This window comes from Salvelinus fontinalis, chromosome 3, assembly GCF_029448725.1.
Source record: "Salvelinus fontinalis isolate EN_2023a chromosome 3, ASM2944872v1, whole genome shotgun sequence".
Taxonomy (NCBI): domain Eukaryota; kingdom Metazoa; phylum Chordata; class Actinopteri; order Salmoniformes; family Salmonidae; genus Salvelinus; species Salvelinus fontinalis.
This window is the reverse complement of record NC_074667.1, coordinates 11,250,106-11,266,746: the sequence shown is the minus strand read 5'-3', so window position 1 is coordinate 11,266,746 and position 16,641 is coordinate 11,250,106. Positions and strand designations below refer to the sequence as shown.

Here is a 16,641-nt window from a genome sequence, read left to right as displayed (position 1 = left end):
AGGTGTGAGAAGTATGCAGAAAGGCATGAGAGCAAGGAATGTGTAGCATTGGGTGAAGTAGCGGTAAATGTTAATTGTAGGGGTGCCCATGCGGCTGCGGATCATACATGTCCTGTGCGAGAGAGGCAGGTTGAGGTTTCCAGGGTTAGAGTAGTGCAGAAGTTGCCATATGCTGAAGCAGTGAAGAAAGTAGAGGAAGATGTGTCAAGGGGGAGGATCCTGAGAGGAGTGGTGTCAGTAGTAGATCTGTACCAGTACAGAGGCATAAACCAATGTGATATATGTTTCAGTAAGATTGGATGTTTGGCATTTATAGCAATGGTTATCAACTGTACTGCAGGGATGGAATGTAACTCGCAGAAAATAAAGTTTGTGGTGGCAGCTGCAGAGCGGTATTTGGGTGTGCGAGACTTGACATCAGAAGAGTTAGAGGGTGTGTTAAGTGATGGTGATGTAGGGTTAGATGGTAGAGTATTTGTTGTATTTATTTCAAATAATAATTATATATAATTTTTTTCAAGCAAAGTATAAGGGAGTTATACTCCAGTCTAGTGTGTGGCGGTAATGCAATATTTATTGGATGCCAACCGCTGTTAAACCTCATTGAAGAAGAATATGTTTTTTCACCATTTGTTTTTGCATCAGGATTTTAGAACTGCTTCATTTAAGGTCTGTGTTTCGTGTAGGCTTAACCTGGCGTGACGTTTTGATAACCGTGCAAATCTCAGACAAGGTAACTTTTTCAACATATTCACCCCCCCAAAAATGAAATGCAAATTAGCTACTTGTGGCTATTGCTGTGTTGACATGCTAGTCAGAACTAGTAAACTCTGACATTTCTGATTAATTGAATGAGGCGCGTGTATAACTACAACCAGTTAACAAATTGGACATTTCTGAATTTCTTATGCCACGTTCAAAACAACTGGGAACTCTGAAAAATACGAGGTCAAATCATGACGTCAGTGAGCTTCAGGTCGGAAAGTCGAATCTCTAGAAAGAGACCAGAGTTTGAGTTGGATGACCGTTCAAATAAAAAAATCCCCAGTCGGAATCTAAACCAAAAATCCAGAAAATCACATTGTATGATTTTTTATTAATTAATTTGCATTTTATTGCATGATGTAAGTATTTGATACATCAGAAAAGCAGAACTTAATATTTGGTACAGAAACCTTTGTTTGCAATTACAGAGATCATACGTTTCCTGTAGTTCTTGACCAGGTTTGCACACACTGCAGCAGGGATTTTGGCCCACTCCTCCATACAGACCTTCTCCAGATCCTTCAGGTTTCGGGGCTGTCGCTGGGCAATACGGACTTTCAGCTCCCTCCAAAGATTTTCTATTGGGTTCAGGTCTGGAGACTGGCTAGGCCACTCCAGGACCTTGAGATGCTTCTTACGGAGCCACTCCTTAGTTGCCCTGGCTGTGTGTTTTGGGTCATTGTCATGCTGGAAGACCCATTTTCAATGCTCTTACTGAGGGAAGGAGGTTGTTGGCCAAGATCTCGCGATACATGCCCCCATCCATCCTCCCCTCAATACGGTGCAGTCATCCTGTCCCCTTTGAAGAAAAGCATCCCCAAAGAATGATGTTTCCACCTCCATGCTTCACGGTTGGGATGGTGTTCTTGGGGTTGTACTCATCCTTCTTCTTCCTCCAAACACGGCGAGTGGAGTTTAGACCAAAAAGCTCTATTTTTGTCTCATCAGACCACATGACCTTCTCCCATTCCTCCTCTGGATCATCCAGATGGTCATTGGCAAACTTCAGACGGGCATGGACATGCGCTGGCTTGAGCAGGGGGAGCTCGTGTGCGCTGCTGGATTTTAATCCATGACGGCGTAGTGTGTTACTAATGGTTTTCTTTGAGACTGTGGTCCCAGCTCTCTTCAGGTCATTGACTAGGTCCTGCCGTGTAGTTCTGGGCTGATCCCTCACCTTCCTCATGATCATTGATGCCCCACGAGGTGAGATCTTGCATGGAGCCCCAGACTGAGGGTGACTGACTGTCATCTTGAACTTCTTCCATTTTCTAATAATTGCGCCAACAGTTGTTGCCTTCTCACCAAGCTGCTTGCCTATTGTCCTGTAGCCCATCCCAGCCTTGTGCAGGTCTACAATTTTATCCCTGATGTCCTTACACAGCTCTCTGGTCTTGGCCATTGTGGAGGGGTTGGAGTCTGTTTGATTGAGTGTGTGGACAGGTGTCTTTTATACAGGTAACGAGTTCAAACGGGTGCAGTTAATACAGGTAATGAGTGGAGAACAGGAGGGCTTCTTAAATAAAAACTAACAGGTCTGTGAGAGCCGGAATTCTTACTGGTTGGTAGGTGATCAAATACTTATGTCATGCAATAAAATGCAAATTAATTACTTAAAAATCATACAATGTGATTTTCTGGATTTTTGTTTTAGATTCCATCTCTCACAGTTGAAGTGTACCTATGATAAAAAATTACAGACCTCAACATGTTTTGTAAGTAGGAAAATCTGCAAAATCGGCAGTGTATCAAATACTTGTTCTCCCCACTGTATGTCTAGTAGTAGGCTACACAATAAAAGTAAATAAAACATATTCAAATATGATGATATGATTAAATATAAAAGTATTCACACCCTTTGACTTTTTCCACATTTTGTTGTGTTACAGCCTGAATTTAAAACTGATTGAATTGAGATTTTGTGTCACTGGCCTACACACAATGCCCCGTAATGTCAAGGGTGGAATCATGTTATGGGTATGCTTATCATCGGCAAGGACTAGGGAGTTTTTTTTTTACAATAAAGGAAACGGAATAGAGCTAAGTCCTTGAGGAAAACCTGGTTCAGTCTGATTTCCAATAGACAAATATTTAACATGGCAAGTCAGTTAAGAACAATTTCTTATTTTCAATGATGGCTTAGGAACAGTGGGTTAACTACCTGTTCAGGGGCAGAACGACAGATTTGTACCTTGGGGATTAGAACTTGCAACCTTTCAGTTACTAGTCCAACACTCTAACCACTAGGCTACCCTGCCGCTACATTTACATTACATTTAAGTCATTTAGCAGACGCTCTTATCCAGAGCGACTTACAAATTGGTGCATTCACCTTATGACATCCAGTCATCCAGTCGCTACCCTATCTTTCAGCAAGGCAATAACCTAAAACATTTAATAAACTAGAGTTCCTTACCAAGAGTTCCTTACCAAGACAACATTGAATGTTCCTGAGTGGCCTATGGGACTCCGAATCACGGACAGTTGTGATACAGCCTGGAATTGAACCAGGGTCTGAAGTGCCTTAGACTGCTGCGCCACATCCCTTTTAAGGCAAGCCTCACTATTTTTTTGTCTGCTCCTTCCTAGTGTTCCATGATCTACAATGGTCACATCTACTGCAGAGCTGCTTCTGGCCACTCTGACAGAGCTGGATAAGGATGTGTTGAAGACATTTAAATGGTACCTTAAGCAACCTGATGGGTTTATCTCCCAGTTGGACTTCTCTCCCATCCCAAAATGCCAGTTAGAGGGTGAAGACAGAGAGGACATTATGGACAAGAAGGTGAAGACCTACAGCTTTGTGACCGCTCTGGATATCTCACTGAAGATGAAACGCAACAATCTAGCTGAGAAGTTTTTAAGTCGCTCTGGATAAGAGCGTCTGCTAAATGTCTTAAATGTAAATGTAAATGTAAGTTAATGACAGACTGTAAAAAAGGTAATTCAGAATTGTTCTATTATTTCTGCACATAAAGTTAATCATAACAAATGTTTGCCAACATTCATCTGTCTTTTACTGATAGTCAGACAACATTCTTGACAAACTTAATTTATTAGAGGAAAAGGGTGTTAGGGTGCTAACCAGTCAAATCCCCTCCCCTCTTTGTTCTAATGAGATGCCAGGGGTCAGGAAGAAAATGCTGGGAGAACATCCACCATTTCACATCAGGTAGCTTCTGTCCATCCCACCATCAGTGCTCAGACAGGAGGCCATGTTATTTCCCCTGCACTCACTGGCTGCCATATTGATGGTCCAGTTAACATCAGCATCCATGCTTTAAAAGAAATAATGAGTTACCATGTTTTCATCCGACAGCGAAGATAATCTATCATGATTATGTCGCTGTTAGTGCTGCATAGAAACCTTACTCTTTCTGTTTTAGGAGAGGTTGGTGTTGAGGAAGCGCCAGAGAAAACATCTACAACTCAGGCTGCTTCTCCAGCCAACAGCAATGAGACTGGAGGCCTTGTTATTGCCACAGCAAACCCTCCTGTAAACTCTACAGAAGATGGTAAATAATAAGAGGAGACACAAAATAAAAGTGAATTAATTGAATAATTTTAGTTTCTGGTAATCTTGTTCAGATATAAACCTGCCATCACCTTCCACAAGTGTGCGGTGCATAAGGCCTTACAGAGTGAGACTGGACACCTAGACCTTTTCTCAGTTTCCTTCTGGGTCTATCAGTGGAGTCCAATCAGAATCGTTTACGTGGTCTACTGACACAGACAAGAAGCAGTTCACAGAGCAACAGCAACAAACAGTCAAGTACATTAAGAAGAAGATCAGGGCGAATCCCTCTCCAGAGAGGTGCATCAATCTGTTCCATTGTCTGAATGAACTGAATGATTATTCTCTTGTGGATGAGATCCAAAGCTACCTGAGCTCAGGGAAACTCTCCAGAGAAGAACTCTCACCTGCCCAGTGGTCAGCTCTGGTCTTTGTGTTGTTGACATCAGAAGAGGACTTGGATGTGTTTGAACTCAAGAAATACTCCAGATCAGAGGAAGGTCTGCTAAAGCTGCTGCCTTTGGTCAAAGCTTCTAGAACTGCGAGGTAAGTACCTGGATATTTAAATACTAATCATCCGACAGAAATATTATTTTTTACAAAAAAAAAAAGTTTTATTCACTACTATTCTCAATTGACTTTATTAATTTAAATCAAACAAACATTTTATTTGTCACATTCGCCGAATACAACAGGTGTAGACTGTGAAATGTGAAATGATAGCTCATGAGCCCTTCCCAATAATTCAGAGTATATATTTTTTTTAATAGTAACTAGAGGAATAAAATACACAAGAATTAAGCGATATACAGGAAGTACCAGTACCAGATCAATGTGGAGCTATATAGAGGAAGTACCAGTACCAGATCAATGTGGAGCTATACACATGAAGTACCAGTACAATGTGGAGCTATATACAGGGAGTACCAGTACCAGATCAATGTGCAGCTATATACAGGAAGTACCAGTACCAGATCAATGTGGAGCTATACACAGGAAGTACCAGTACCAGATCAATGTGGAGCTATATACAGGGAGTACCAGTACCAGATCAATGTGCAGCTATATACAGGAAGTACCAGTACCAGATCAATGTGGAGCTATACACAGGAAGTACCAGTACCAGATCAATGTGGAGCTATATACAGGACGTACCAGTACCAGATCAATGTGGAGCTATATACAGGAAGTACCAGTACCAGATCAATGTGGAGCTATACACAGGAAGTACCAGTACCAGATCAATGTGGAGCTATATACAAGAAGTACCAGTACCTATAGCTTGGGTGGCTGAAGTCTTTTTTGGGCCTTCTGATACCACTTGATATAGAGGTCCTGAATGGCAGGGAGCTTGGCCTCAGTGATGTACTGGGCCATCTGCACCACCCTCTGTAGCGCTTTGTGGTCAAGGGTGGTGCATTTTCCATACCAAGCGGTGATGCAGCTAGTCAAGATGCTCTCGATGGTGCAGTTGTAGAATTTTTTGAGGATCTGACGGCCCATGCCAAATCTTTTTAGCCTCCTGAAAGGGGAGGTGCTGTAGTGCCCTCTTCATGACTGTGTGGGGTTTGTGGACCATGTTGATTCCTTAGTGGTGTGGATGGCAAGGAACTTGAAGCGTTCAATCCGCTCCACTACAGCCCTGTCAATGTGGATGGGGGCGTGCTCTCTCCTTTTTCTCCTGTAGCCACGATCAGCTTCTTTGTCTTACTGACGTTGAGGGAGAGGTTTATGTCTTGGCACCACACTGCCAAGTCTCTGACCTCCTCCCTGTAGCCTGTCTTATTGCCATTAGTGATAAGGCTTACCACCGTTGTGTCGTCAGCAAACTTGATGATTGTGTTGGTGTCGTGGATGGCCACGCAGTCATGGTTAAACAGGGAGTACAGGAGTTGATCAAGCACGCACCCCTGAGGGGCCCCAGTGTTAAGGGTCAGCGAGGTGGAGGTGTTGTTGCCTACCCTCATCACCTGGGGACGGCCCGTCAGAAAGTCCAGTATCCTGTTGCAAAGGGAGGTGTTCAGTCCCAGGGATGGGACAATGGTGTTGAACGCTGAGCTGTAGTCTATGAACAGCATTCTCACATAGTTATTCCCCCTCTTGTCCAGGTGGGAGAGGGTAGTGTGAAGTGCAATTGAGATTGCGTCATCTGTTGATCTGTTGGGGTGGTATGCGAATTGGAGTAGGTGTCTGGGATGATGGTGTTGATGTGTGTCATGACCAGCCTTATAGTCATTTAGGGAGATTACCTTGGAGTTATTGGGAACAGGGACAATAGTTGTCAGCTTGAAAGATGTTGGAATTACAGACTGGGACAAGGATAGATTGAAAATGTCCGTGAAGTCACTTACCAGCTGGTCTGTGCATTCTCTGAGAACGCACCCTGGTATTTCGTCTGGCCCGCCTTGCGAGTGTTTACCTGTTGTTTTACTCTCATCGGCCATGGAGAGAGATCACACGGTCATCCGGAACAACAGGCTTTCGTGCAAGACTCGGGTGTTGTTTTCCTTGGAGCGAGAATAAAACGCATTTAGCTTGTTTGAGAGTTCTGCGTCACTGGGCATCTCACGGCTGGGTTTATAATCCGTTATCGTCTGCAAGCCCTGATACATCTGAAGAGTGTTGGAGCCTGTATTGTCCTTTTGCATGTTTGATGTCTCATCGTAGCGAGCTTTCTTGTATGCGTCCATGTCCGTGTCCGATTCCTTGTAAGTGGTAGCTCTAGCCTTGAGCCCAGAACAGATATTGCCTGTAATACATGGTTTTTGGTTTGGATACGTTCGTATTGTCGCTTTGGGGACGACGTCGTCTATGCACTTATTGATGAAGCCCGTGACTGATGTGATAAACTCCTCAATGCTGTCAGATGAATCCCCGAACAATTCCCAGTCTGTACTACTAAACAGTCTTGTTAGTGTTTTTGTTGTAAGCTGTTATGATTTTCTTTTTTACACATAATTTAGGCTGAACCAACCTCTCAGAAGAATACTGTGAAGTGTTGGCCTCAGCTCTCAACTCCTCTTACCTGAGAGAGCTGGACCTGAGTGACAATGACCTGCAGGATTCAGGAGTAAAGCTACTCTCTGCTGGACTGGAGAATCCACACTGTAAACACTAAGGTCAGTATTCCTGTATTTGTTGAATATCGTGTGAAAAAACAACATATGCTTCTGCCATTTCCTGTATTACTAAATGGTAGCAGTGTGTGAAGTCTTGATCAACTCTCTACAGGCTGTCAGGCTGCCTGATCACAGATGAGGGCTGTGTTTCTCTCGACACAGCTCTGAGGTCAACCCCCTCACACCTGAGAGAGCTGGATCTGAGCTACAATCACCTAGGAGACACAGGAGTGAGACTGCTTTCTGCTGGACTGGAGGATCCACACTTGACACTGGAGAAAATCAAGTATGTAGAGGGTTTGTATAAATCCATATTAAGAAAGGATACCTTTGTTCTGAGTTATGCGTTATGTAGGCATGTGCATATGTGCGTCACTCAAAACAATTCTTCTATCTCTACAGTATGGAAAATGGTGGAGAGTGCAGGATCAAACCTGGGCCTAAAAATGTGAGTGTTGACTGCAATGAAGAATAAGTGTGTATTTCATGTTGACTCAAATGTTAGCTCTCATTCTATGGAAGCAGAATTCAGAGCTCAATGGGTTATAAGCAGTACATTATATTTACAGTGAAGCACAGTAACTACAAAGTACACTATCGGTCAAAAGTTTGAATGGTTTTTCTTTGTTTTGACTATTTTCTACATTGTAGAATAATAGTGAAGATATCAAAACTATGAAATAACACATATGGGTTAACCAAAAAAGTGTTAAACAAATCTAAATATATTTTATATTTGAGATTCTTCAAATAGTCACCCTTTGCCTTGATGACAGCTTTGCACACTCTTTGTCACGCCCTGACCTTAGAGATCCTTTTTATTCTCTATTTGGTTAGGTCAGGGTGTGACTAGGGTGGGCAATCTATGTTTTCTATTTCTTTGTTGGCCGGGTATGGTTCCCAATCAGAGGCAGCTGTCTATCATTGTCTCTGATTGGGGATCATACTTAGGCAGCCTTTTTCCACCTGTAGTTTGTGGGATCTTGTTTTTGGTACTGTGCTGTTTAGCCCTAGTAGATGTTACGTTTCGTATTTGTTGTTTTTTCGGTGTTCATTTAATAAATTAAAATGTACGCCTACCACGCTGCACCTTGGTCCGATCCTTCCATCGACGATCGTAACACTCTTGGCATTTTGACCGGTAGTGTAGCCTAACACACATTGCTGAAGAGCCATGGCTATCTTTCTTGTTTTGTTCATGATATAACTATAACTATCAAACTACATGCAGCCCATACCTTTCATTACATAATTTATTGATGAGGCTATTTTCATTGGTTATTTATGGTTTGTCGTCATATCTTACATCGAAGGTACTCTCATACTGCAAGAGCACTGCAAGAGCCCCAACAATAAAATGTGAGCTCATTGCAGCGAACTCCCCCAATTCACCACTAAACTGTGAATTACAACTGTATTCCAGAATACAGTGTTTGTGGCATGTTAGACAGTGCTGCATGTAAATTAGGGACAGTTTCAATGAACATTGATGCCGTTTACAACTGGGAATGTTTTGTATGATTCTCTCCTATGCTTCTTCTTGTTCATATGCTAATAATGAGACACCCTGAAGTTTCACTCGGCAGGTAAGAGGGTGCACAGTGAAGTTAAAAATATACCTCTTGATGATTTGTAAAATACGTATTGTGTCCTGATCCCCACCAGATGCTTGTGAGCTCACACTGGACCCAAACACAGCACACAGACTCCTCACGCTGTCCCAGGAGAACAGAAAGGTGACATGGTTGGAGGAGCAGCCGTATCCTGATCACCCAGAGAGATTTGAACAAAGGGAAATGGTGGTGTGTAGAGAGGCTCTGTCTGGACGCTGTTACTGGGAAGCAGAGTGGTCTTTTAGGTCTTACATGGGAATGACATATAAAGGAATCGACAGGAACAAGGGGGATGATGACGGTGTGCTTGGATCCAATGACAAGTCCTGGAGTCTGCACTGCTCTGATAAAAGTTACTCTGCCTCCCACAATAAGAGTGCCACTGACATACCTTTCCCCTCCTCCGGCTCCCACAAAGTAGGAGTGTATCTGGACTGGCCGGCCGGCACTCTGTCCTTCTACAGTGTCACCTCTGACACACTGACCCACCTCCACACATTCCACACCACGTTTACTGAGCCCCTCTATGCAGGGTTTTGGCTTCTTGAGTGCAACACCTCAGTGTCCCTGTGTAAGGTAAAATAGCTTCCTGTGTCCAGTGGAGTCTTCTTCAAGGAGTTCAAACTCCTACTCAAGGGGTTCAAACTCCTATTCAATGCATAGTCCTGGTGCCCAAAAACGCCAAGGTAATTACATTTACTTTTGATACTTACGTGTATTTAAAACCAAATACTTTTACTCAAGTATGACAATTGGGTACCTTTTCCACCACTTGATTGTCTGTGCAAATAGTTTAAAGGTGCAGGTAGATGACAATTACAGTATGCGCAGATAGACAGCCAGGGGTTGGCTGTTCAACAGTCTTATGGCCTGGAGGTAGAAACTGAGTCATGTTCTATTAACGTATCTTGACTTTTGATCAACTATGACAATTGAGTACTTTTTCCACCGCTGCTAAATGACTATCGCCCTGTAGCACTCACATCTGGAGCCATGAAATGCTTTGAAAGGCTGGTCATGGCTCACATCAACACCTTCATCCCAGAAACCCTGGACCCACTCCAATTCGCATACAGATCTACAGATGACGCAATCTCTATTGCACTCCACACTGCCCTTTCCCACCTGGACAAAAGGAACACCTGCGTGAGAATGCTGTTCATTGACTACACCATAGTTCCCTCCAAGCTCATCACTAGCTAAGGATCCTGGGACTGAACACCTCCCTCTGCAACTGGATCCTGTACTTTTTGACGGGCCGCCCCCAGGTGGTGAGGGTAGGCAACAACACGGGGGACACTCAGGTGTGCGTGCTTAGTTCCCTCCTGTACTCCCTGTTCACCCATGACTGTGTTGCCACGCATGACTCCAACACCATCATTATGGTGGTGGTAGGCCTGATCACCAATGGCAATGAGACAGCCTATAGGGAGGAGGTCAGAGACCTAGCAGTGTGGTGCCAGGACACAACCTCTACCTCAACGTGAGCAAGACAAAGAAGCTGAACGTGGACTACAGGAAAAGGAGGGCCGAGCACGCCCCCATTCACATCAACGGGGCTGTAGTGGATCGGGTCGAGAGCTTCAAGTTCCTTGGTGTCCACATCACTAAGGACCTATCGTGGTCCAAACACACCAAGACAGTTGTGAAGAGGGCATGACAACACCTATTCCCCCTCAGGAGGCTGAAAATATGTAATACAAATTATTTTGTATCTGATCCTGTCTATCCAGAAATAGTATGACATGCCATAATCTTTTTGTCCAGGCAGAATCAGATACATGGTCTACTACACATACTGAGACAGAGGGGTGCTGTTTCGCTTGCTCTGATGCTTTCTCCAGTGATAGTTTCAGCAGACAGGAAGAAGCAAAGCGAGAAGGCTCACTCTAGCCAAATTCTGTCCAGAATAAGGCCAATGCATTTGTATGGGCATATTATGCAGACCTAAGCTTGTAGCCTGCCTTCCTGCCAATGTAGCCTGCCTTTGGGACAATGACTGAGATTGATGCGTCTCAGTCAAATTTAATGATCAATATTTCAATCTTTTATTGGACGGGCAAGGAGGTATGGTAATGGTGGGCCAGGCCCCCTAGGGCCCGCTGATAATGTCGGCCCTGGTCGTTAGCATTTTGGCATGTTTTTCTAGATTTAAACATAAAACAACATTTATAAAGCAAACATTATCCCTTTGATCTAGAACAGCAAATATTTTAATTGTTTAAGCGTATGTTGCAGAACAGTGATTACAATATATTTGAAAAAATTGATATTAAGGGGGTTAGCCATCGATGATGGAGTTGACAAGCCGCTGACGGAGTTGATAACAGATACACAAAACATATTTTTGCTTCTAAAAATAAAAGTTCAATACAAACATATGGAAAATTATATGGAAATATGGAAAATTATTAATTAAAAAATCCCACTAAAAACATAGCCATTCTATCAGATCTTTCAGCACTCTGATGGAGTTGACATTAGACAGAAATCTGACAGTTTGTGTTTTACAGAGTGGTATATACAGTAGAAATGTAGTTTTTCCTCAGTTGCTTTATGACTCTAAAACCTAATTAAATGTGACATATTTGAACCAAAATGCATATTCTATCAGGCAGATAGAGTTGACCGTTTATGGTTATGACCATGGTGACTCCAATATTGTTTGTTTAAACCTACCAAAAGTAGAGAACGTTCCAGATGATGAGTTGTCTTGTTGCACTACATGTAATGAGGACATGAACAAGGGGTCCTTATGGTATAGCTGACCCTGCTCATTAGACAAATCTGATGGAGTTCACCAAATATCCGTACATATCTTTTAGGAATCAAAGTTTTGAGATAAATATTTTTTTTTTTTAAGTCACAGGGGTATTGCATGAAACTATATACGATCATTTTTCAGTTAATATCCATTATTGACCGTTTTTAGAATTGTAAACACTTTTTTGGAGAGTTTTGAATTTGGATCCTTTGCTCTGGACAAGGGCATTTCCAGGTATATAGCCGACATGGAAATGAATAATATTGAAAGTATTTAGAAATTTCGAAAAACAAATATTTTCCCTTGTAAAAATAAAGTTTCCCTTTCCTTTTTGGACGGTTGTGGGCCCCAGAACTTGTGGGCCCCCTTGCCTTGCGGGAGCTGCGGGGGGGTGTGCTATGCCAGTGACTGGATGGCAAATGGCCCAGGAACACAAGGAAAACACAAAGGACAAAGATTTAAGGGCCAGTACGCCCTTCCGGCCTCTGAGGGGCTAAAATGTATCTCTCTCTCTCACACAGTATCCAGATAACTGATTACTGGGATGCGTGATAGAATAATACTACTGCAGCCATGTCTGGTATCTATTTGAAACATATTCCCTGAAGAAGACTCTGATGCTATCTCTATGGATGGATGTATGATCTATGTGGTAACTTGTCTGGATTTATCGACCTGTAAAGTTGTAAGATTTATCCGTATTTTGTTTTGTTATGTTATCTACTTTTGTCTAGTGTTCAGCACAACTAAGAAGCTTCGTTTGATGGAGAACACTGAATCCAGCAAATATCTATTTGAGGATCAACCATCCATCAGTTCTTGAGTAAGAAGTATCTTCACTGTATAATGCTGAATAGTCTTGTTGATACATTTCAATGTTAAACAAATTACTTTAAACACTACAATTAAAATGGCAGAGTAGCAGCAGCATAGAGGCGGGAATGCAAATATTCTGGGTAGCCATTTGATTAGCTGTTCAGGAGTCTTATGGCGTGGGGGTAGAAGCTGTTTAGAAGCCTCTTGGACCTAGACTTGGCGCTCCGGTACCGATGGCCGTGCAGTAGCGAAGAGAACAGTCTATGACTAGGGTGGCTGGAGTCTTTGACACTTTTTAGGGCCTTCCTCTGACACTGCTTGGTATAGAAGTCCTGGATGGCAGGAAGCTTGGCCCCGGTGATGTGCTGGGCCGTACACACTACTCTGTATAGTGCCTTGCGGTCGGAGGCCGAGCAGTTGCCATACCAGGCAGTGATGCAACCCGTCAGGATGCTCTCGATGAGGATCTGAGGACCCATGCCAAATCTTTTCAGTCTCCTTGGGGGGAATAGGTTTCATCGTGCCCTCTTCACAACTGTCTTGGTGTGCTTGGACCATGTTAGTTTGTTGGTGATGTGGACGCCAAGGGACTTGAAGCTCTCAACCTGCTCCACTACAGCCCCGTCGATGAGAATGTTGGCGTGCTCTCTGACCTCCTCCCTATAGGCTGTCTCATCGTTGTCAGTGATCAGGCCTACCACTGTTGTGTCATCAGCAAACTTAATGATGGTGTTGGAGTCATGCCTGGCCATGCAGTCATGAGTGAACAGGGAGTACAGGAGGGGCCTGAGCACGCACCGCTGAGGGGCCTCCGTGTTGAGGATCAGCATGGCGTATGTGTTGTTACCTACCCTTACCACCCGGGGGTGGCCCGTCAGGAAGTCCAGGATCCATTTGAAGAGGGTAGTGTTTAGTCCCAGGGTCCTTAGCTTAGTGATAAGCTTTGAGGGCACTATGGTGTTGAACGCTGAGCTGTAGTCAATGAATAGCATTCTCACATAGGTGTTCCTTTTTTCCAGGTGTGAAAGGGCAGTGTGGAGTGCAATAGAGATTGCATCATCTGTGGATCTGTTGGTGCGGTATGCAAAGTGGAGTGGGTCTAGGGTTTCTGGGATAATGGTATTGATGTGAGCCATGACGAGCCTTTCAAAACTTCTTGGCTACAGATGTGAGTGCTACGGGTCGGTAGTCATTTAGGCAGGTTACCTTAATGTTCTTGGCACAGGGACTATGGTGGTCTGCTTGAAACATGTTGGTATTACAGACTCAGACAGGGAGAGGTTGAAAATGTCAGTGAAGACACTTGCCAGTTGGTCAGCGCATGATCTGAGTACACGTCCGGGTAATCCATCTGGCCCTGTGGCCTTGTGAATGTTGACCTGTTTAAAGGTCTTTCTCACATCGGCTGATGTGAACAGCTGGTGCTCTTATGCATGTTTCAGTGTTACTTGCCTCGAAGCGAGCATAGAAGTTATTTAGCTCGTCTGGTAGGCTTGTATCACTGGGCAGCTCTCGGCTGTGCTTCCCTTTGTAGTCTGTAATAGTTTGCAAGCCCTACCACATCCGACGAGCGTCAGAGCCGGTGTAGTACGATTCGATCTTAGTCCTGTATTGAGGCTTTGCCTGTTTGATGGTTTGTCGGAGCAGGGGTGAAAATCTGATATCAACTTTGGAGGGGACAAGTACATGACATTTTCTCAAGAGCAATTCCTGAGGGGGACACCAAAAGTAGGGCTGTAACACATAGCCTACATTGTAATATGTTAAATGTATATTGAGGAACCATAATTACTACTACTGGATAATTGATAGGTAGTTAACTGGAGGGTTGTCCCAACTTGTTCAAATGTTTAAATCGTTATAATACTACTACTAATAATAGTTATAGCAGTGTTCCTTATCAGTCCAGTATGTATTTACAACCAGCAATACCTAGAAAGGCCAGTAGGTGGCAATGGTACTGTACACTGTGTATCGGTGCAGTTTTCGTAAATATTGTGAACATGGTGCAATCTCATCTAAAAGAATCTCCATTGAGAACGCTCACAAAGTTGGTCTCAGTATTGAATTGACCTTTTTTACTTTTTCTGATACATTTATATAGTCATTAAATATGTGCCACTGGCCTGAGTCTACTACAATAGATTTACAAGAACAAAAAACTCAAAATAAGTACAGTTCTAAAAGTGAAATAACTACTTCAATGAATAACCCAAATAAATCAACCAAAATATCTTTCTAAAATACTTATTTATTGTTCAGTCGGTGTCTCAACTCTTCAAACAACAGCTATGGACAAGTATGTCACACAAAGTATGCCATTTTAAATAAAATAAAATGAAATAAATAATTAGTAAGTGTACTGTCATGTACTGAAAACTACTAAACAAAAGAACAAATATCATACTATACACCAGGGGTTCTCAAACAGGGTGGACCCCCAGGGGTCCCTGGTGTAATTGCAAGGTGTCTGTGAAATAAAAAAGTGTAATGAACGTATTCAGTATCACAAGGATTCCAGTAACTTTACATATAACATAGAGGGGGTGGGGGTCCCTGAGGACCGCTCAAAACCTTGCCCGCCTTGCCTCAAAATATGCAGGGGTTCCAGTACCCGAAAAAGGTTGAGAACCACTGCTATACATACTACTGAACAAAAGAACCAAACATATGTTTGCGGGTTTCAATGGATCCAACAAATTCCTGGCAGATATTTTCCCTCTTGAGACTGTCCAGCCTGTCTTTATGTACATTACAGACAACTACGCCGTTCAGTCTCTCTTGGCCCATGCTGTCCCGTAGCCAAGTCTTCAACCTGCGGAGTGCACTGAAACTCCTCTCAACCTCACATGAAGACACTGGCACCACAAACAAAATTCTGATCAGCATTTCAACTTGGTCAACCCCCTCACCTCCACTGGAAGCCTCCTGAGGACCTCTGCTGCCTCTCCACTGCTACTACAGGGGTATTTGTTGCGAAAGAGAGGCAACTGCACTGAAAGAGAATCTATGATCAGCTCAGGGTACTGATTTAGAGACTGAGAAGCGCTTTTTCTAAACGTCTAAACGTCCTGGTCAAAACGATGGCCAAACTGAACCTCCACACCATCCAACACTTTAAAATATTCTGCCCTATAGTGATCCACTGCTTTGCCTGCAAATCGTCTTGAGTGTGTCTCAATGGAGTCAATCAATGGTGTTGCTTTCTCATACAGTGCAAGGTAGCTTTCGTAATTTCTTGCCCCTAAGAGATGATCGCACACACTCGACTGCAGCCTGCATACCAGAGAGAGTCTGAGTTGTCTTCTGCTGTGAAATGTTTAGGCATTCAAGCTCTCCAAGAACAGCAGAGGCAAGTGTGAGGTCCAACACTATCTTGCCTTTGATGAAGGGCTCAAATAAGCCACTGGCAGTTGAAGCTGTCTTGGATGCAGTTTTTGCCATCTCCTCTAGGCTGCTTAGTACCCGCTCATACTGCCCTAGCACAGCTCTTCCGCACAGTCCACCTTGTTGGACATAGGGATTTCAGGGTGGTCAGATGTGTATCTTTGGGCGTGGCAATTGATTCAAACATGCTCTTAAACTTTCCTGACTGGCCATAGAGGACACCTAACTGATGGACCCAAGAAAGGGAAACCCGGATCAGTGGGGATGAGCAGCCAGCCTGTGTAATCAGATTTACACAATGCACATAGAAGGCTAATGGCTGCTGCCTCCTCACAATTGCCTGTGCACCTGTGTACTTTCCTGCCATGTTCGAGACACCATCGTAACTCTGCCTACGTAAGCCAGACATGGGCAAATCAACAACACATCAGTTGCCACTTTCGCAATGCCTTCACCTGTTGTCTCCGACACCCTGTATAGCCCAATAAACTCCTCGTGAGGGACGCAGTCATGGTCAACATAACGCAGGCAGACACTCTCCTGTTCAGCACCAGAGACATCTTGAGTACCATCAACAATTAATGAAAATTGTACAATCGGAAGAGACCTAATCTCAGCTGCAATGCCTCAAATGACTGTATTGGCCATGATGTTCAGAATTTC

The 16,641-nt window shown here is 43.5% G+C and overlaps 1 protein-coding gene across 1 annotated transcript; it reads left to right on the top strand.

Annotated features, from left to right (window-relative positions):
- The first annotated feature begins 3,370 nt into the window (after positions 1 to 3,370).
- LOC129835171 (uncharacterized) lies at positions 3,371 to 14,944 on the top strand. The gene is made up of 4 exons (XM_055900603.1): positions 3,371 to 3,621; positions 4,457 to 4,825; positions 7,511 to 7,695; positions 9,064 to 14,944. The coding sequence occupies exons 1-4, from the start codon at positions 3,371 to 3,373 to the stop codon at positions 9,594 to 9,596; spliced, it is 1,338 nt and encodes a 445-aa protein (XP_055756578.1). The 3' UTR covers positions 9,597 to 14,944.
- The last annotated feature ends 1,697 nt before the right edge of the window (positions 14,945 to 16,641 follow it).

Coding starts and splice junctions, on each gene's coding strand:
- LOC129835171 (XM_055900603.1), top strand. CDS start 3,371: ATGGTCACATCTACTGCAGAGCTGCTTCTGGCCACTCTGACAGAGCTG. Junction 4,826..7,510: donor AAAGCTTCTAGAACTGCGAG/GTAAGTACCTGG, acceptor AACTCTCTACAG/GCTGTCAGGCTGCCTGATCA. Junction 7,696..9,063: donor GAAAATCAAGTATGTAGAGG/GTTTGTATAAAT, acceptor GATCCCCACCAG/ATGCTTGTGAGCTCACACTG.